Genomic DNA, 23,930 nt, shown 5'->3' with positions numbered 1-23,930 from the left:
ACATCATCTCATTGTACATATAGTTAATATAACATCATCTCATTGTAGATATAGTTAATATAACATCTCATTGTACATATAGTTAATATAACATCTCATTGTACATATAGTTAATATAACATCATCTCATTGTATATATACCGTAAAACCTTTATTTTATTTTTCAAGGGAGGGATTAAACAAATAGAGCGTCATGGCGTTGAAATAGAGGTTTTATGGTAGTCCCACGACCAAACGAGCGAATGCGAAGTTTGGGAGTTTTTATGATAAATGCATGCGCACACAACTTACGAAAAGTATTCATCAACAATGAGACGAACCCTTGTCTAAATATTTCATCAAAAAATTCCACCATCGTTTTGTAGAGTCGTTAAAGTATAATAACGATACAAAACACATTTAAGCCTATTTAAATATGTTACAAAGTCTTTGTAAACCGTCGGCATTATCTTAAAACTTACCCATCTGATCGGATTATACACAAATAGACAGATTACCGTATATACTCAATTATAGGACGCACCCTAGTATAAGACGCAGCATAAATTTCAGCCAATTTATTGAGAATAAAGGGTAATTCAAGTATAGGACGCACTTCAATTGACCTCTTCACAAGTGAAATTTTCGCACGATCAATCGATTGTTTTCTCACTTTTAGGGCTCAGTTGACTGACTGAGCAGCTCTTGAAATCAAGATTAGCAACTCACGCAACTAGTCTTTGATAAAAAAATAACTCAAAACAATTGTTGTCAAAATCGTTTATTGATCATCAATTTCAAAGAAATTTAATTGCACTTCCGCCCTCTCACAAGTATCGAATGACGCGTCCCCCCCCCCCCCCCCCCCCCCCCCCGTGATTGACGCTGCTGCCACCTCGCGAGTGCAATTGACCACTGCTGCCACCTCGCGAGTGCAATTGACACCTGTAAACAATAGGAAAGCAGAAACATGTCAGATTTTTGAGACGACACGTGAAGAAACAAATTTCAGCTCACTACTAGCTAGGCTTATTAAAAATAGTCTTAACGTAATGAATTAAATCATTCTATAATGTCAAGACTGGCTTACTCATATTCTTTTTATATTGCGAGTAATAAGTGGAGTTAAAAACAGTTAAAATCGCCGCGATTGTCTTCCGTCTATCGAGCGTCCATTCCCCTCTCATATACATGGTATACGGTATAGCAGTGGCCTGATAATCGGTGCTGCTTCATAAAAACACATGGCCCCTCGTGGTATGTTGCGATTATAAGACGCAGGTGAAATGTCGGCTGATTTTCAGGTCAAAAAAGTGCGTCCTATAATTGAGTATATACGGTAATTTGGACAAAAATCGCCACAAAACGCTTGAAAAGCTTGGTTTAATAAAAGTTAAGACCGGAAATTGAAACGCCGAATGACAGTGAATAGAACGATAAAGTCGTGCGCATGCGAAAAAATAACGTGCACATTTCACCAGTCTATAGCATTGTCGAAGGTTTCTGTAATTAACGTGGAAGTACTGAAATCGTTTCATTTTTGCCGATTTCAAAGTAACTGACATTTTAGACTCTTGAGTGCTTCGGTATTCTAACTGATGTACAACGCAGTGTAAGTAAAGGAAATGACGATGATATTTTTTTCTAACGATTCTTATGAGATTTTAAGATTATGAGATTATACTTATGAGATTATAAAAACTATGACGTTTTTAAATGTAAACAAAATTGTGTATTGGTTTTATATTATTACTATATTAATAATATAGGTTATTCTAATAATACCAGTGCATTTTACTTCTAATATTGGCCAATATTGCATTTCTTCTACTGCAGGGGAGAGATATAAACATATAGTCTTTTCCTTTCATTATTGCTATTTGTTGTACATACAAACACCCAGTACATTACAGCTACCATTGCAGTTATCCTATTGCACTGTAGTGCCATTTGACTGCTAATATTGCATTTCTCAACCATCAGTACCCTTTCTTTTTTTCCAATATCTCTTTGGTCGTGGGCTGTATGACAGTGGAATTTCTAGTTATTATAGTTTCACATTGTACAGGTACTGTACTATCACCTCCTTGGGCTGTTAGTAGCAAAGCATTTAATCAGTGCACTTATTCTATGTGCAGCCTGTGTTATAGCACCCATTCCGCTGTCATATTAGAATAATGCCTTCCAGTGTGATTATGAATTGTATTCATAACACAGTGAGGTTGTTTAGCATTTGTCTACCTTTCTAGGTGGAAACACCAATTATGAATAGCATACCAGGAGGGGCAACTGCCAAACCCTTTATAACTCATCACAACGATCTAAACATGAAGCAGTATATGAGGGTGGCTCCAGAGCTTTATCTCAAAATGCTTGTGGTTGGAGGATTCGACAGAGTTTATGAGGTATGTTACAGGAAGATATTGCTATCGACCAGTTAACTTTCAGTATCTAGCAACATTTGTAGAAGCTAAATTTGCCATGTGTACTAATACAGCTGCTGGTTCAGTATGCAATGAAATGCTATAATCATACCCTTGAGTGTCTCTGGTGAGAAGGGGTTTGTATTTCATGTATTCTCAGGTTGGTAGAGTGTTTAGAAACGAAGGCATAGATATGACACACAATCCCGAGTTCTCTATATGTGAGTTTTACATGGCCTACGCTGACTATAATGACCTTATGCAGATCACAGAGAGCCTTTTGTCAGGTGAGTGTACCGGCTTCTTCTGATTGGGAGTCTTGTATTCTATCATCTATCTGTCTTAGAGAATAGCAAATAAATTTTCAGTTATATCCCAGGCAGCAAGTTGCTGCCAATTCCTTATTGCATTAACAGCAGTACTACAACCAATCACAGGCATCAAGCACTTCTCTTAATAAATATCAGGAATTGTTCTTTGTCTCCAGTTTATGATACATGACATTTAATCCTCATAGATCTTGCCTGTGGCGACTGGATTAATCACATCAGGTGCTTATAGACTTTATTGAGTAGACCAGGGATCAGCAACCCGCGGCTCCAGAGCCGCATGCGACTCCTTTATCCTCTCGCTGTGGCTCCCTCCGACTTAGAGTCTTTTTCCTTTTTAGTTTTTTATTATATGCTAAGTAATTAATGAAATATGAAAGTTTTATTACTTGATTTTGTAATATAATTTAAAAAATTGTAATTATGGTGATAAATCAAACATTGTCGCTTAATATGCGCCAATAAAACTGCGAAAATTACACCAGCAGGCACGAGACTTTTTGGTATTTTATACCCGTGGTAGGTGAACTATGGCGAATACTAAGACAAGTTACATAATAAAATAGGACATTTAATCTTACGCGGACTGATTCGTTTGCTTTCACTGCTGATGAGACTGGTTCACCAGTTTGCTTGTAATAAGAAATTTGCAAGCAACAAAATGTCAAATTTTACAAGATACTCTCAGAATAAACACGCAGCCTTTGCTAAAAAATATCCAGAGAGAGATGAGAGGAAAAAGGCCATTTCTGAACTGATGCGTAAGGCTAATTTGAGCAAAAATCATGCTACATATGCTAGTTTTGTGGCCGCTCAAGAAATAGTCAGGCATGGAAAGCCGTTCCTCGATGGAGAATATATAAAAAAATCATTCGCTAAGATTTCTGAGCATCTGTTCACGGACTTTAAAAATAAGACTGAAATTGTGCCGAAAATTGGCTATTTTGCATATATTCATATTTTGTCATTGTTTGAATAAATTGTCTTTTATTATTCAGATTGACAGCTTACTCACCGTACGCGCCAAATGATGGCTCACAGAAAAAACATAGCACATTTGCTTCTATTAGAATTTAAGTTCGGCGTTTTGTTTAAAGGACTGAATTAAACATGAAGTTGCAATTTTTCTTGAAAGTAACCTTAAAAACAACATAATATTTTCATGTTACGTTCAAGTGATTATTAGCATTTTTATTGTTCTTTGCAAAAGTGTAATTTTGTTTTTTCAGCAGTTAATTCATTATACATGACACACCTTTTTGTTTTATGGTGTAAACATGGTATAAAAGCATTAAAAGCTAAACAAAAGTGTTACATGCAATTTTTTTTCAAGTTTAAAATACCAAAGGAGATTTGTGACTCCCACTGCGTTGTTCCCTGCGGAAAACTGGTCCAAATGGCTCTTTGAGTGGAAAAGGTTGCAGACCCCAGGAGTAGACAGTATTATCTGTGGCACCTGTAGCTAATGTATGCGACATTCAGAGGTACTTATCTTTCTCTCACTGTAGCTACTGTACCTTATATTACCTTATATGTCGTATACTGTTGTGTTTCAGGAATGGTGAAGGCTATAACCGGAGGCTACAAAGTTGAGTACCATGAATTAGGGCCTGACCAGCCTCCTCTATCCATTGATTTCACGCCTCCTTTCAAAAGAGTCAGCATGATTGAAGAGCTAGAGAAGAAGTTAGAAGTCAAATTTCCTGACCCGACCTCCTTACACACTGAAGAAACCAGGCTATTCCTTGATCATCTTTGTGCTAAACATCAGGTCGAATGCACTGCCCCACGTACTTCAGCCAGACTTCTTGACAAGGTGCCTATTCTATCATCTTCTTCTGTGAGCACATGTGCTTCTTTTCGACCCCGCAACATGGAGATACGCAGTAAAAATAACAATTGAATTGTTACTGCTGTACATCTAAATCCATCATGGCGTTTTCAATTGGCTTTTGCAAGTCCCTTCTATCGATTTCTAAAACCTCAAACTAAACGGTATCCAAGTAACCTTGATGTACTTTATCTGAATATATATAAGTTAGTTGATCATTGGAAATACTTGTCCGTGAAGTTTATTAAAAATAATGAGCAGAACACGTTGCAGTCACCTTGTAACATACTCAACAACAACTTTTATGGGCCCCTTGCAGATCAAATTCTGTGCACACTGCACACAGATTGCAATGCATTTAGAATAAACACACTGCACACAGATTGCAATGCATTTAGAATAAACACACTGCACACAGATTGCAATGCATTTAGAATAAACACAATGCACACAGATTGCAATGCATTTAGAATAAACACACTGCACACAGATTGCAATGCATTTAGAATAAACACACTGCACACAGATTGCAATGCATTTAGAATAAACACACTGCACACAGATTGCAATGCATTTAGAATAAACACACTGCACACAGATTGCAATGCATTTAGAATAAACACACTGCACACAGATTGCAATGCATTTAGAATAAACACACTGCACACAGATTGCAATGCATTTAGAATAAACACACTGCACACGGATTGCAATGCATTTAGAATAAACACACTGCACACAGATTGCAATGCATTTAGAATAAACACACTGCACACAGATTGCAATGCATTTAGAATAAACACACTGCACACAGATTGCAATGCATTTAGAATAAACACACTGCACACAGATTGCAATGCATTTAGAATAAACACACTGCACACAGATTGCAATGCATTTAGAATAAACTCTTTTCATAGTTATCATTTAAAAAAGTTTAAATTTATGAGAAGTACAGGCTGGTTTTCAATTAGAATATACATGTGATCAATTGCGGGCTACAATTAGAATATACATGTGATCAATTGCGGGTTACAATTATAATATACATGTGATCAATTGCGGGCTACAATTAGAATATACATGTGATCAATTGCGGGCTACAATTAGAATATACATGTGATCAATTGCGGGCTACAATTATAATATACATGTGATCAATTGCGGGCTACAATTAGAATATACATGTGATCAATTGCGGGCTACAATTAGAATATACATGTGATCAATTGCGGGCTACAATTAGAATATACATGTGATCAATTGCGGGCTACAATTAGAATATACATGTGATCAATTGCGGGCTACAATTAGAATATACATCTGATCAATTGCGGGCTACAATTAGAATATACATGTGATCAATTGCGGGCTATAAAAAGCTGTGAATGGTATTTATCAATGGCATTGGTGAGACCACAATCGAATGGCCACAAATAAATCTGTGAAGTTCATATCTATCATATCTTGTTTTGGAAACATTTTTCATACTGATTTCTTAGTGTGGTATTTTCAGAGTGAGAAATTTGGTGGCATTGATAGGATTAGGTAATCATGAAATCCCCAGATGAACCGATTGGTATTAAGCTGCTGATCGGTCGCCCATGGTTTCAACTTGTATTACTATCGTTATTATTATGATTTCAGCTTGTTGGTGATTTCATTGAAGTGAACTGCGTGAACCCAACTTTCATCTGTGACCATCCAGAGGTGATGAGCCCTCTTTCCAAATGGTGAGTCTCACGGTTGCGCTTATTTCGAGGATACCGGTCATGCGCCACCATGTTGCATCTCGTCATGTTTGTCATGCTTGTAGGCACCGGAGTGTGAAGGGCCTGACTGAGAGGTTTGAGCTGTTTGTAGCCAAGAAGGAGGTATGCAATGCCTATACAGAACTTAATGATCCAATCGTTCAGAGGGAACGGTTTACTCAACAAGCCAAGGTCAGCGCTCTATCTGATCTTTTGCGATTATTGATTTTTAAAATTTTGGTTTAGAAAGAAGCACATTTTTTGTGACGAAGCAAGACATCTGCTTGGGCCATAACTGTGAAGGTTACATGTACCAGGTCACCATCTGGTTTTTGCACAGCCTCCAGTATACAATACTAGCAGAATGTCCGGCATTGCACGGGTATTAAAAACAGCTTATAAACAGTGATATCAATGCCACACTTATAAACTCAGCTTATAAACAATGTCACTTGCCATTAGCCTGGCACATTGCCAATGGCTAATTTAAGTAAGCTCTTACTAATACATATAATGATGTTGCGCCATAATGGAGAGCAGTAGCGTGTGTTCACTCACGTAGCGACATATATCGCCCAGCGATTTCATCAATCTTGCCTAGCTAAATCGGTAAGGCATCTATTTGCCTGGCGAACGGGAGGTCCCGAGATCATATCTTCTGTGATAGAGATTCTTTATTCCAAGATTTCAATAGCCATAACTAGACATACCGAACTACACAAGTACACACAGACTTCAATAGCTATAACTAGACATAGCGAACTACACAAGTACACACAGACAATAGCCATAACTAGACATACTGAACTACACAAGTACACCCAGATTTCAATAGCCATAACTAGACATACCGAACTACACAAGTACACACAGACTTCAATAGCTATAACTAGACATACCGAACTACCCAAGTACACACAGACTTCAATAGCCATAACTAGACATAGCGAACTACACAAGTACACACAGATTTCAATAGCCATAACTAGACATAGCGAACTACACAAGTACACACAGATTTCAATAGCCATAACTAGACATACCGAACTACACAAGTACACACAGATTTCAATAGCCATAACTAGCCATAACTAGACATACTGAACTACACAAGTACACACAGATTTCAATAGCCATAACTAGACATACCGAACTACACAAGTACACACAGATTTCAATAGCCATAACTAGACATACCGTACTACACAAGTACACACAGATTTCAATAGCCATAACTAGACATACCGAACTACACAAGTACACACAGACTTCAATAGCCATAACTGGACATACCGAACTACACAAGTACACACAGATTTCAATAGCCATAACTAGACATACTGAACTACACAAGTACACACAGATTTCAATAGCCATAACTAGACATACTGAACTACACAAGTGCACCCAGACAATAGCTATAACTAGACATACCGAACTACACAAGTACACACAGATTTCAATAGCTATAACTAGACATACCGAACTACACAAGTACACACAGATTTCAATAGCCATAACTAGACATACCGAACTACACAAGTACACACAGATTTCAATAGACATAACTAGACATAACTAGACATAACTAGACATAACTAGCCATAACTAGACATAACTAGACATAACTAGACATAACTAGCCATAACTAGACATAACTAGACATAACTAGCCATAACTAGACATAACTAGACATACCGAACTACACAAGTACACACAGATTTCAATAGCCATAACTAGACATACCGAACTACACAAGTACACACAGATTTCAATAGCCATAACTAGACATAGCGAACTACACAAGTACACACAGATTTCAATAGCTATAACTAGACATAACTAGACATAACTAGACATAACTAGACATAACTAGACATAACTAGCCATAACTAGACATAACTAGACATAACTAGACATAACTAGCCATAACTAGACATAACTAGACATACCGAACTACACAAGTACACACAGATTTCAATAGACATAACTAGACATAACTAGACATAACTAGACATAACTAGACATAACTAGCCATAACTAGACATAACTAGACATAACTAGACATAACTAGCCATAACTAGACATAACTAGACATAACTAGACATAACTAGCCATAACTAGACATAACTAGACATACCGAACTACACAAGTACACACAGATTTCAATAGCCATAACTAGACATACCGAACTACACAAGTACACACAGATTTCAATAGCCATAACTAGACATACCGAACTACACAAGTACACACAGATTTCAATAGACATAACTAGACATAACTAGACATAACTAGACATAACTAGACATAACTAGCCATAACTAGACATAACTAGACATAACTAGACATAACTAGCCATAACTAGACATAACTAGACATAACTAGCCATAACTAGACATAACTAGACATAACTAGACATACCGAACTACACAAGTACACACAGACAATAGCCATAACTAGACATACTGAACTACACAAGTACACCCAGATTTCAATAGCCATAACTAGACATACCGAACTACACAAGTACACACAGACTTCAATAGCTATAACTAGACATACCGAACTACACAAGTACACACAGATTTCAATAGCTATAACTAGACATACCGAACTACACAAGTACACACAGACTTCAATAGCTATAACTAGACATACCGAACTACCCAAGTACACACAGACTTCAATAGCCATAACTAGACATAGCGAACTACACAAGTACACACAGATTTCAATAGCCATAACTAGACATAGCGAACTACACAAGTACACACAGATTTCAATAGCCATAACTAGACATACCGAACTACACAAGTACACACAGATTTCAATAGCCATAACTAGACATACTGAACTACACAAGTACACACAGATTTCAATAGCCATAACTAGACATACCGAACTACACAAGTACACACAGATTTCAATAGCCATAACTAGACATACTGAACTACACAAGTACACACAGATTTCAATAGCCATAACTAGACATACTGAACTACACAAGTACACACAGATTTCAATAGCCATAACTAGACATACTGAACTACACAAGTGCACCCAGACAATAGCTATAACTAGACATACCGAACTACACAAGTACACACAGATTTCAATAGCTATAACTAGACATACCGAACTACACAAGTACACACAGATTTCAATAGCCATAACTAGACATACCGAACTACACAAGTACACACAGATTTCAATAGACATAACTAGACATAACTAGACATAACTAGACATAACTAGCCATAACTAGACATAACTAGACATAACTAGACATAACTAGCCATAACTAGACATAACTAGACATAACTAGACATAACTAGCCATAACTAGACATAACTAGACATAACTAGACATACCGAACTACACAAGTACACACAGATTTCAATAGCCATAACTAGACATACCGAACTACACAAGTACACACAGATTTCAATAGCCATAACTAGACATAGCGAACTACACAAGTACACACAGATTTCAATAGCTATAACTAGACATAACTAGACATAACTAGACATAACTAGACATAACTAGACATAACTAGACATAACTAGCCATAACTAGACATAACTAGACATAACTAGACATAACTAGCCATAACTAGACATAACTAGACATACCGAACTACACAAGTACACACAGATTTCAATAGACATAACTAGACATAACTAGACATAACTAGACATAACTAGACATAACTAGCCATAACTAGACATAACTAGACATAACTAGACATAACTAGCCATAACTAGACATAACTAGACATAACTAGACATAACTAGCCATAACTAGACATAACTAGACATACCGAACTACACAAGTACACACAGATTTCAATAGCCATAACTAGACATACCGAACTACACAAGTACACACAGATTTCAATAGCCATAACTAGACATACCGAACTACACAAGTACACACAGATTTCAATAGACATAACTAGACATAACTAGACATAACTAGACATAACTAGACATAACTAGCCATAACTAGACATAACTAGACATAACTAGACATAACTAGCCATAACTAGACATAACTAGACATAACTAGACATAACTAGCCATAACTAGACATAACTAGACATAACTAGACATACCGAACTACACAAGTACACACAGATTTCAATAGCCATAACTAGACATACCGAACTACACAAGTACACACAGATTTCAATAGCCATAACTAGACATAGCGAACTACACAAGTACACACAGATTTCAATAGCCATAACTAGACATACCGAACTACACAAGTACACACAGATTTCAATAGCCATAACTAGACATACCGAACTACACAAGTACACACAGATTTCAATAGCCATAACTAGACATACCGAACTACACAAGTACACACAGACTTCAATAGCTATAACTAGACATACCGAACTACACAAGTACACACAGACTTCAATAGCCATAACTAGACATACCGAACTACACAAGTACACACAGACTTCAATAGCTATAACTAGACATACCGAACTACACAAGTACACACAGACTTCAATAGCCATAACTAGACATACCGAACTACACAAGTACACACAGATTTCAATAGCCATAACTAGACATACCGAACTACACAAGTACACACAGACTTCAATAGCTATAACTAGACATACCGAACTACACAAGTACACACAGACTTCAATAGCCATAACTAGACATACCGAACTACACAAGTACACACAGATTTCAATAGCTATAACTAGACATACCGAACTACACAAGTACACACAGATTTCAATAGCCATAACTAGACATACCGAACTACACAAGTACACACAGATTTCAATAGCTATAACTGGACATACCGAACTACACAAGTACACACAGATTTCAATAGCCATAACTAGACATACCGAACTACACAAGTACACACAGATTTCAATAGCTATAACTAGACATACCGAACTACACAAGTACACACAGATTTTAATAGCCATAACTAGACATACCGAACTACACAAGTACACACAGATTTCAATAGCTATAACTAGACATACCGAACTACACAAGTACACACAGATTTCAATAGCCATAACTAGACATACCGAACTACACAAGTACACACAGATTTTGAGATTTATATAGATAGATAAGCTTCTTTGAGTTTGTCAAAATGTGTATGTACTGACTTGTTCCATTTACTCATAAGCAATGATGTCTAAGTACTAGCTAAATCCTTCACTTTCTACATTTGATGAATGGTCCAATAGCTTTGGTTTGTTACAAGCATTAGATAGACCTGGGTGAATCAAAAATCAACATTGCAAGTATGATTGTCAGTTTATGTGTTAGTTGCAGTTGTATATGGAGTTTTTTAAAGTTTTTAGATGATCTATTGCTAATAATAGATAAATGTAAGTTGTAGTAAATGGTAGTTTGAGTCTGGCCTCTAATGATTTCTATATCGATAAACTATTGAAAAATACAGTAATAGATAACTAAACTTGATATTAGAGTTCATTTATTAAGTGGATTTATTATTGAACTTTATTTTATCATGTGTGTGAATTATTAAGATGTTGTTTTTACTCTCCTTAAGGCATATCAAAGAGGTGTGGTGTCATTGTAAAGAGATACAGATGCTCTAGAAACTATTTACAGAGCTTTTTAGGAATGGCTTAGAAGAAAATTTTTTAAACCTCTGCAAATTAATTTTTTTATTTGTATAAAGTTGCTCATATGTATTTAAATGGTGTTTAATAAATGTGATTCTTTATAGTCTTTCAAGGCAGTGTGCTTGTTGTTTTCCTGCTGAGGAAATATTTGTACTCATGTAATTATGTTGATAAACGAGTTCTTCTAATCAAATGGATAATGTAGTGTGTGTGTACAGTCAAACTGCGGCACGTATCCATTCTAATATTCACTTCATATGTTCAGACCATTGTATGATGGAGCAAATATTCATATAAGAATACATTGTATTTTATTTAATTCATTTTACTGTACAAAATTGTAAAAAACAAGTTATAGGTAAACAGCTAAATAAATGAAGTGATAATCAGTAAAAAATGGTTTTTATTGCCCTTTCTCAAGGGCAGATGAATTGAGGTGTATTCTTAGCCATACAAGGAATGGTCGAGATGTGCAGCTAGGCCAATTTAAACTAAAATAACTTTTTAAATTAATATAATTTATTTAAGTGTGTTTTTATATATTTTACGTGTATCATTTTATTTTCTTCATACTGTTCGCTAGAGGACAAATACTCCATAATCAGTGCCACACAACTCTCTTAGCAAATACAGCTAGGCTGACAACCAACAGCTGGTACTTGCTTGTGTTTGTGCTCAAAGGACAAGGACGCTGGAGATGATGAGGCCATGTTCGTGGATGAGAACTTCTGTACAGCTTTGGAGTACGCCCTTCCACCAACAGCAGGCTGGGGCATGGGAATTGACAGACTCACCATGTTCCTCACCGACTCTAACAACATTAAGGCAAAAAATTTGTCTGCTATATTGCAAATTTTTCCTTGCAGCCGTCTTGGTTTTATGCATTTATAACTAAGTATTTGCTGTTAGTATCGATAGTGTGGGTTTATGCTTGAGCTCACTGTTTAAAGTAATCCTTTAGGGAATAAGTTTATTGATCAAATTATTAAGAAGGAAATAAAAAAGGTTAAGATATCAACTATAAAATTACATAAATAGACAATAAATGTGAGAACAAGGAAAAGGCTCCTTGATCATAGCGTAAGTTTGTATATGGGTGGTCACCAGTTATTCCTTGAAATTATTGTGATTGGTTAGTGAATCAGTATCTCATTTCTCTAAATGCTACATTAATTCAGTTTTTTATTTACAGATAATTTGTTTCAAAATTCCTGTGAAAAGTGAAACTTTGTGATACATGCTCCAAAAATATATATATATATGTAATATTAAGTTTTTAAGACTATATAACCCTTCTTCGCTCGTATCACATTTCTTGCCTTTTCACAATCATTTTTGATTTTTTGCAAATGTATCGAAAGTAATAGTATCCCTTATAGTGCTCTACTATTCAAAAAAGTTCAACTTTACAGAATTAAACATAAACATAGATAAAATGATGCTGTTTGCCTCTCATTTTTTCTGCCTCGCATACCTAGAGCTTATTGCGGCTACTTCTATGGGATTTAAGATGTAAATATATTCATTTAACGCATAATTAGAGAACTCATGTTGGGGAGCTGCAAAGCTTCTACTACAAATAAGCGAGGGATCCTGTGCTAGCAACCATTAAAGACTTTCTAAGCTAAGACTTTATTAGTCAAATATGTTTTAAACTCTTGAATGAGCCAATTATCTATAAAAAATGTATTTCATGTCAAATATTTTCATTTCGATGCAAATAAAAAGTTTTACTCAGAACATTTTTACATGTATATTGCATATCGATGTTTAATAGTGTGGTTATTCTTTGTATTGCATCTCACAATTTTAAACTAGAAGATGGATTCCGTCTCCTCGTGTTTATTGCAGTAGTTACTTTTTTTAGGAAGTCTTGTTGTTTCCTGCCATGAAACCCGAAGAGAACCATCCCGCAGAGGCAGACAATAAGGAAGAAGCTAAGAAATAAGTGCAATTCTCGATGGGAGGGCATCATTACCTGCGCAGCTTTTTCACCAAAGAAGGCATATTTCTTATCTGAAGGATATTAGAAATCCTGTGGTTAACTTTTTGCTTCGTGTTTGTCTGTAATTATTACTTTATGAAAAATGCACTTGTGTGTCCTTTAGAAAAAAGACAAAATGGTGTACCAAGTGTTTTGTTATAACTGAAGTAATCCTCCTGTAGCTTACTTCCACACATATCAATGAGTTTGACTCTCAAGAGTCTTATGGTTGGATGCACCATAGTGAGTAGATTGTTGTTATGATTTTATTCACCTAATGGAGACCATTTTCTGGGGGTTTACTATCTGTACAACCTATCCATACAACTTATCCATTTGTTTTTTATCCTGTTTTAGAAGTTACTTTGAGGCGCTGAACAGTGTAGAATCGCAATGATGCTTCTAGCTCGGTCTAGAATAGACACAGAGCTTCTTTGTAAACTTGACCCACCCATAAATTTATCTGTTCAATATATACCTTGGTTTGCAGTGTCTTGACAAAAACAGACAAATACCAATGGTTTTGCTGGCATCGAGCTTGCATCTTAATTAAAATTATGAATAATATGTTAATAGATTTTGATAGACTCGAAGGCTTAAATTTAATCGTTTATTTCTAGCTAAAATAACTGAGAACGAGCGGTCATATGAAACATGACACTAGGGAGAATCTTGTTTTACTTACTGATGCCAGCAGTCACTAGCCATGCACTCAGCTGTGTTGGTGAATAGACTTGCATTGCAATGTCTATATTCATGAAATTACAAACGAAGGTTGTTTGATTGAGTGGCTTATGCATCAATTGAGAAAGCGAAGCCTAGCTCTGTGTGCACTTTCTTAGTCATATAAGACTGAAAAAATGTTTGCTACCAATTTCTGTAGCACCAGCGTAGCTCTGCTTAAAGCTCGTGGCTCAAAATTCATATTGTATAAACCAGTTAAAAATTACTTGACTAATGAATTTTTAAAAAATGATGCTGACAAACTGAAAATTTGTAGAGGATAACTTCAAGGTTTGGCCGAGAGGCAAAAGAAGGTGAACTGTTTATAGCTTATTGTAGACTCTGCTGAAACAATAGTTCCTAATAATAACAATAGACTAGCTGAATTTCCGGCGTTGCATGGGTATTAAATACAGCTTCTAAACAGTGGCAGGTAATGTAGTTGCTTGCCATTAGCCTGGCACATTGTCAATGACTAATTTGAGTAAGCTTCTATCCGTATTGCTAAACTTAATAAGAGCTGTGAGAGCAAGCTTTAGTGACAATGCTTTAACGCAAAGTATATACAGTATAATTTTAACTGACAATGACTCATTTCGCCTAATGATTGGGTTGGATCTCATGTAGCTAATTGGTTAGGTTATCGCCTGGTGAATAACAGGTTCCGAGATCAAATCCCGCATGAAGCAGATCTTTCATTCTTAGATTTTAATAACTATAGCTGGACACACTGAACGACAGACTTTGAGATCTATATATATGTAGGTATTGCAGCATTTTTAGTATTAGTGAAAATAAACTCTAGGTACTAATTAAGTTTTGCGGCAACGTTGTGAGAAGTTGCGTAAGTCAGCTGGGTGCAGAGTCAAAGCAGAATGAAAGAGGAAAACGGAATTATTTGATAACAGAGAAGAGATCTGATATTAAAACACTCACCAAAGTAAAACAATATTACAACAACAAAAAAATCTTTTTAAAAGATAAGAAACAGGAAATTCATGCAGATACAATATACTTGCATGAAGTCTTTTCACCAGAGTAGATTGCTAAGACATAGTCCTAGTCTGACAGCGTGCAAAAAAACTCCATCTACAATCATTTATCGATCACGCATACGAAAAGCAGACACCCATTCTAATGCGTTTTTATCTCATGAAGAAAACCACAATTCGTTAATCTAAATATACATGTATACATAAATGTCAGTGCCTGTTGGTCGTCTGTCGTGTGTGCAATTATAGCAATAAAGTTCTAGGAATGAAAAACTGCTTCCCGTTGTAATTGAACTTGGAAACTCGATTCTGCGCACCGGCGTGCTATTCACGATGCCAAATACCCTATTCCACACACTATGGAATAATTGTGCACATACTGATTACATCTGCCAATCTTTAATGGCGATTGGTGCAAATACTCCATAGTCTAGCGGAAAAATATGTGTTATGATATATGTTTCGTACAAGTGTAGTAGAGTGGTGTTATTGGTTGTGACATGGTCAGAAACAAAGGAAGCTCGCCCATTTTTGAATGAACAGGTATTACTTATTTCTTTTTCCTTGCATTTATTGTTAAGTGAAGCAACATATAACTACTAAAAATTTGTTTGTATAATTACTCACTCCGTAATTGACTGTATTATATAGATTATATATATAGATTATATATAGATGTTTGCTTCTACTGCTGGGTCTATCTAGTAGTAAAACCTTTGTGCTACTACAACATTTATGCTATTTACTCAAAGAAAAAGAAGGGAAGCTGTGATACTTGTATCACAAGAAACTGATATTTATCCTGTGAGGATTTTCTGTCAATATAGATGGTGGGGGTCACTAAATTAAAAGTTACAGTAGTTGGTAGTGAGATATTATTGTGGAACCAGACATGAACATGCTCATCCTACATCTAAAACACCCTTATATCAGAAAATTTTCTTTTTTAAATACTGTTGAACTAGCATGTTGTAATTTTTTTCTGCACGACTGATTTTCTTTCGTCTGCATTGGGTAGTGAAATAAAGTTAAGGTCAATCCAACTACACTACTATGAAGGGTTATTCTTATTATTGTAAAGGAAGTCGGAAAGACCCCTCTGTGATGCACAAAATTTTGATCAAAAACAAGCCTGTGTTCAAAATGGATATTCTTATATTTGCATGTAGGAATATGTTGCAGTCACACATATATAGCAAGGAGCAAAGATGCTCTACCTTTCTCTCTCTTACGGGTCTTCTTACATGTATATACTGGCTTGGCTGCTCCCTCTTCTGAGCCATTCGGTCATTTTCTCAGAAGTTCGGCTGTTCGGTCCGAGTCGACTGGATCTGAGAGTCGGCCCAGGGCTAGCTCACTTCTAACACAGTGTTACTGCTGCATAAATCTCAATAAGTAATATTCAACTTGAATACTTAATACACATTATACTATTTTTCACTACACAGTATTCACATTTTTATTCACACCGGTATTCATTATTACATGCTCGGGTAATAAAATAATTACCCAATGAATTGAAGTAACTCAAGCTAGTAACTTAAGCTAGTTTAAATCTTTACTATAATAAGAGCCGTATCTGAAGCCAGTTTGATAATCATTCCGTTACTCCTAATGATCTTTCACGCAATCATGATCTTCAAGCGTGCTAGTAATAACCAATAGTATTTTACCAAGCGCTTCAAGCGTGCGTGCGTATTGTAACTGATGTAATGAGTATGACCACAGTTATTCCATTGTTAGAGGTCTACAATAGATTATGTCAGATATAGTGGGTTAGACTATGTCAAGACTGTATGAGCATGATTGAGTATCACTAAAGGTTGTATGACCTTACTAGTGGTAGCGAGCTTGTATGAAGAAATTAATTAGTATTGATTGAGACACTAAGACTGACTAAGTGAAGGTGCTATGCTATTCCAATACTTAAAAAATATTTTTATAACCTATATTTTTTTTCTTATAAATACACAAACTAACAAAGTTCTAGAATAGTAATAACTGTGACAAGATTTGGGACAAATAACATATATGTTTTACACCTTTAAACAAGCATCTGACAATGATCAGAAGTTCATTCCTCAGACACCTGCAAGTTTCAGCTGATAAAAGCGTAGGAAAACCTAAAAGCTGTCACTTTTCATAGATGATTATGGAAGACTGTGGAACTTTTTAGATGCTCAAACTGTGTTATCCCTTTGTTTAGCAATGAAATCATTCAGAAAAACTCTGTAGATCCAACAGCAGCTAGATGTAGAGATGAAACTTTTTTATAGTTTATTTAGGGACCACTGGATAGCACATACACATCACATGGTAAAAGCACAATATGTGCAAGAGGGTTCAATTTTTAGTCTTTGTCTTGTGGACTATAATGGCTGATACAAAAGAACAGAACTTCTATCAGAATTTGCTTCTCTATAGCATCAGTCTTTGCTTTTAATTTGTTTTTTTTTTAAAACTTAGATAAGCCTCTCTGTGAGACAGCAACCCTATAGCTTTGTCTATTGAGCCATGTTCATTTGTAGAACATCATGCACACATAGAGAAAATGTGAATATAAATTAATATAAGTTGCATAAAGGAGAAGACATACGTGATGCCCTGCAACGATGAGCCAAAACATGGGATATACGTGTCTTTCAACATTGAGAAATGCTTCGTTCTCCCATTCAATCAAGTCACTTCATCGCATAATGATGAGTATGTACACAACGCTTGAGATTAGTCATGCAACTGAATACCTCAGCATCATCTTGCAAACAGATCTGAAGTTTGACAAACATATTCAAACCAAAATAGGAAAAGCTAAAATGCAATCATGGGGATCAAGTGTGCTCTTTAAGTTGCTTCAACCAAGGCTTGTCCATTTGAACACAGTACCCTGTGTAGACAATGTGAAGAGAAGGCTGCATAAATGACATTGAAATGGTAGAAAATAATGTGATAATATTTATATAAACCTTAAAGAAAGTGTCAGCATAACAACAGGGTGCAAAAAACTATCTACAATCCGCCATTGGCTGCATTAGCGTCAATAGCTGCATGTGCATAATTTACTACTACTTGATTTACCTGCATGAGCTGGTCCTTGTCGTCGTGATGAGCGGGATAGGGTTTTGACTGGTTTAGTTTGGCAAGTTAAAGATGAGTGCTTGCGAGGTGATATTTTTTATAGCCTTTGCAGCAGTTTTTGTGATTTGCAGATTTTCCCGGCTTCTTCCAGCGTTAGATTATTCCCAAAGGCTAGCGGCTTTTCCCTAGTATTGTCTTCACGGATGCCTAAAATAATCTTGTCTCAAATTAGGTCTGATTCTACATTACCATTTCTACATTAGCAAATTTTTCGGGACCTTTTGACACAACTCAAGATAAAATGTCTCAAACAACTGTTCCTCAATCTATGATGTAGAGTTGAATAGATATCGATCATGTATGACATTACGTTCTCCGACACAGTACACATGTAAGATTTCATGAATATCATTCACTTTACACAAATCTTCCTAATACTGTGGGCTTGTCTCAATGATTTTGCCTGCTTCAATGCCTACACAGTGTTTTAGCGTAAACGTTTGGTATTTATTTGGCCGCTTGTCTAGTTCAGTAAGTATATAAAATGTTATCCAGCTTGACACAAATAACCTGTAACTTTACTCCTTATCTTGCAGTATACTACTTGTAGCAGGCGGTTGTATGACATGTTGATATACTGTTGACATGTTGTAGGTCCACTTAAAGCTCACAGGAACAGCTTGGTCAGTTTCTCCATCTTCAGCACTTGAGTCAAATAATTGTCTCTTTAGTTCACCTGGGATCACTTGACATGGAAATCACCAAACCTACACGCTGTCACCATGTAGTGCCTATTATTGTGTTTGGATCTTCAGTGGCTAGAGGCGAACTAGAAAAGTTGTAGCTTTATTAATAGTTTATTTTGCTAACGCAAACACGTAACACGTAACGCAAACATATTAAGGAAAAACAACCCTTAATATGCAAGTCTAGTTGCACTACAACAACTGCCTGACAGAATGAGCTTTATAGAATTATGTCCATGAAGTACCAGAAGTAAAACCTGGTAAATAAATTGTGTAGCTACTAAAACTATTCTGATATGTCTATAAATATATAAGGAAGCTACATAAAAAGTAACTACCAAAATGTCCAGAAAGAAGCTTTTTTTACTAGATGTTGTAGGAGGTTGAGCTGAATTGAGTTGAACAAGTACATGTTAAAATACTTATACCCAATATAAGCTTACCAACCACACATACTATCATGAAACTTGTGTTGTTACCAAAGCTAAAAACTGAACTTAATGCGACGTATACGCAATTGGTCTGGCGTACAGCTGTTGTATAAAAGTATTAGCAAAAGTAGATAGCATAATGGAGAAACGCCTAAACACCAGAGACATACGCAATATTACAATAAACATGATACCTAATACATCAGAGAACCAGCAATAAAGACAGTCATCATATACTCATCTACAAGCAGCTTAAAACCCTCCTGTAGAAGTAGCCCATGAGAAAAGAGACATCAATTGACATGCCAGAAAACCATTAAAAGATATCAGACCTGTACCAGACACGACCGAGACAATTGGAGTTAGTCATCATTTCCAATCATTAAACTCCCATGGTGTACTTATGACAAGTTCACTCAATTGCTAACCTTCTGCAACATAAAGCACAGAACCTGAGCACCTAAACACCTTCTCACAGGCTAACAAAGACATCTATAAAAAGAGAACAGCTTCAACAACTCAGCATCGTTCTATCAATCTTTCTCTCTCTCTTTCTCAAGGACCTACTGAGGCTACCTCTGCCTGCTGAGGCACATTCATCTGTCTCTGGAGCCTCTCTCTTCCCTCTGGAGTCCCTATCCTTTCTCTACCTATGGAGCTTTCTTTTTCATCATCAGCTGATCCTCTTCCACTTCACCATCTCAATTACCCAGCCTCTATATGTAAGGGCTGCCATGACTCTAGTTTGACTGTTAAAACTCGCACCCGTACGGACTGAGCAAGCAAACACGGATGAAAACTGGTGTAACTTTTATTGTCTATTTTAACCATTTGTCATTAATATTATTGTTTAGAGCTTTGTTAGTTGTCTGTTTTAATTGTTGGACTAGTGGAATAAAAAAGTACCTTTCACTGGTAAATATCAGTATTGCTTACAATAAGTTAACACTGTTGTATAGAGATATTGCAAAAACAACATACCAACAGGGAACGCAGCAACACCACAAGATAAGCATTAAATACATACAAGCAGCAAGACGCCCAAAGACATCAAAAGATCCAATAATTAAAAAACGCCAAAAGCAAATCATAAACTTCAAAATTAAAGGAATCAATCATAAAAATTGCGTAAACACCAGATGGAGAACATGCCAAAAGGGATGTCGAAGCAACTAAACCTACCAACCACCATCATTAGAAAACCACCGAAGAAACATAAGAGATGAATCAAATGAGTACACATATACAGATCTACCAATTCTGTCAAACACGACCTAGATATCAGGAGTAAGTCATGACCTCCACCCTACATTTCTACATCACATGCACTAGCTGAAAACTTACGCAAACAAGATATTTTCACACGCCTGACATAAAGGATTGAACCTTAACACTCAACCTACTGTCACAGGCTACCCGTACCACATGCCAGACATTTATAAAAGAGAACAGCTCCAATGAATCAGTCTCTCTTTCTCTCTTATTCAAGGGCCTGCAAAGCTCTCTCTTTCTTTTTTCCCAAGAGTCTGCAGAGCTCCCTCTCTTTCCCGAGGGCTTGCTTAGAGGATTTCCCTCTCTGCCTGCTGAGGAGCCTCTCTCTCCCCTGCTTATGGAGCCTCATTCTACTTTATCAGCTGAACCTTTTCTATGCCACTTTCTTCTGTCGAAACTTTCTACCCTTTCTACTCTAGAAACTGTCATGACTCTCGTTAGGCTGGCGAGACCTCCCAACCATAGGGGCTGAGCAAACTAACAGAAACGACTGTTCAAGTAAGGATGTAACTTTTATTAGCTATTCTAACTTTTTTTCATTAATATTATTGCTTTAGAAGTTTGTTATGTGTGTATTTAATTCTTTGACTTATAGAATAAAGAAGTGACTGTTACTGGTAAATACCAGTATTGTTTACAATAGCTTAACACCTTTACTAGTACCTGAACCAGTAATAAATTAGTTCTCACAAGCTAAGCAAAAGTGCACAAACTAAACTTAGTCAAAATAGAATAAAATGACAAAGCATTGTCAACACTGGTGATGCTTGTAAATTTGAATTAGTTATACATAACATAATTTCCCTACATCCACCTATAATAACACCTTCAATTGTACCTGAACCAGTAATAATCAAATTAGTTCCCATATGACAAAGCAAAAGTACACAAACTGACAATAGTCAAAATAAAATGACAACGCAAATTCAACACTGATGCTGTTGAACACAATTGATTTGGATTAGTTATGCATAACATAATTTCTCCATATCCATCCATGACAGAGCTTCGTCTTCGGAAAACCGGAATGAAGTAGGTACAGCGTGGGTGATGTAGCAAGCTTCAAATTCAGTTCATACACTAAAAGTTAAACAAAACTTTGATATTAATTTCATTACCATTCATTATCATACATCGAGTATTTTTACATGTACATATGTCGGTATATCATTAATCCATACAACGAATAGCGTAGTTCTCACGCCTACATCGTTGAAGTTGTTTCGCTTTCACTTCATTATTTACGCTTGCCTCGCTAATTAGGTATAACCACCATTCCACAATAAAATTGTTAACATAAAACAATTGAGACAATACAAACGATTGATTTTACAGAACAAGCAATTCATTTGGTACATCTATGAAACACTAAAATCTTGAAAAGACGAACGGCAAGAATGGCCTACGCCAATTTAGTGTTCGCGTTACCATTGAACCCATTTTGATACTTTGCAAGTAGCCACTTTCGTTTGACTAGTATAAATTTTATTGTTCTTTTACTGATCAGATAGGCTATGAAAGTTTGAGAAAGTTTTATAATCGAAATTAGAGTAATTTGGCGAAGGTTTTTGACTGCTTGACGTCACCCATAGCTTTTCGTTATTGAGAAAAAATATTGTAAAACTACAACTGACAGCGATAGAATAAGTAAATATTTCACTCATTGTCAACAAATGTTCATCTGTTTCAAGTGTTTGTAAAAGTTACTCGATCAAATGAACAACAAAATCAAAAAGTTTATTGAATAATGCGTTGACAGTCTTATCAAACTGAGCAGTAACATGCACCTAACCGATAATCTTTTGTTCAGTAAAGATATTGTAGTTTGCTTTTAATTCACATTTTTGTTTAATACAGCACTAAACCTTTCATTGATGTTAGAGATAGAGTTTGGGCTTACTACAGAATGATTTTATATGGTGTTTTTACAGTTTTTGAGTGTATCACTCTGTAGGTGCAAGTTATTTGCCATAAAGCGACAATAATTCAGGAATCTGTGGTAGTCCTTAGATTAGTAGCCAAAGACTACTAATCTTATATGCTAGTGTTTATTGTACAAAAAAGATTTTGCTGAGCTTTAAAAGGTTTGTTTATTTAAAATAGCTTTGTATAATTTAGATCTATTCAAAGAAATGATTGCTTATACGGTTAGACATTGGATTCACTTTGGTTCTTTGTATTGGCATCAATGTCAAAAAAATACAAAATATTATACAGTAATGATGTATCTAAAATGTTAATAGTTGCAGCTAGAAAAAACCAAGCTAATAACTTGGCTCTCAGAGTTATATTATGTTCACAAAAAGTAACTCACAGTGATCCGGTATGTCTGTAGTAGAAGTAAAGATATGAAATAATTTTTAAGAACATCAACTAAATAGGTTCTAAAACATCATTGGCTAATCTATTATCATTAGTGTCATCAAAATAGTGATAAGTATAATAAATTGGTTGGTTTTTCAAGTACAAACTACAAATAAAATATACAAGTTATCTCTAAATGCATTTGGCCAAGCCCTAATGGGCATATAAATGCCTGAAAACTGAAAATATTTTCTTTATATTGTTGGTTAACTTAACCCTTTTAGGTAATGCTAGCTCTCCAGCATAAAATTTCATTCACCAGCACACCTGTTGGCTCATTTTGCAAAAGACTTTGGCAGGCAATCATGAACTCCTATTTATAGTACATTAAGTGATAAACTGAGACAAGTATGTGACCACAGCTGGTGGACTTAGTAAAG

The 23,930-nt window shown here is 35.8% G+C and overlaps 1 protein-coding gene across 2 annotated transcripts in view; it reads left to right on the top strand.

Annotated features, from left to right (window-relative positions):
- LOC137395350 (lysine--tRNA ligase-like) overlaps positions 1-14,434 on the top strand; it is a 22,809-nt gene extending 8,375 nt beyond the window's left edge. For both annotated transcript variants that reach the window (XM_068082222.1, XM_068082223.1), the window contains 7 exons: positions 2,229-2,384; positions 2,563-2,689; positions 4,288-4,547; positions 6,210-6,295; positions 6,379-6,505; positions 12,645-12,788; positions 13,831-14,434. In XM_068082222.1, coding sequence (XP_067938323.1) covers positions 2,229-2,384; positions 2,563-2,689; positions 4,288-4,547; positions 6,210-6,295; positions 6,379-6,505; positions 12,645-12,788; positions 13,831-13,911 — 981 coding nt within the window. In that variant the 3' untranslated portion in view covers positions 13,912-14,434. The remainder of the gene's footprint in view (positions 1-2,228; positions 2,385-2,562; positions 2,690-4,287; positions 4,548-6,209; positions 6,296-6,378; positions 6,506-12,644; positions 12,789-13,830) is intronic.
- The last annotated feature ends 9,496 nt before the right edge of the window (positions 14,435-23,930 follow it).

Source organism: Watersipora subatra, chromosome 1 (assembly GCF_963576615.1).
Source record: "Watersipora subatra chromosome 1, tzWatSuba1.1, whole genome shotgun sequence".
In the NCBI taxonomy this organism is placed as follows: domain Eukaryota; kingdom Metazoa; phylum Bryozoa; class Gymnolaemata; order Cheilostomatida; family Watersiporidae; genus Watersipora; species Watersipora subatra.
The sequence above is the reverse complement of the archived record's forward strand: the minus strand, read 5'-3'. Positions and strand labels throughout refer to the sequence as shown.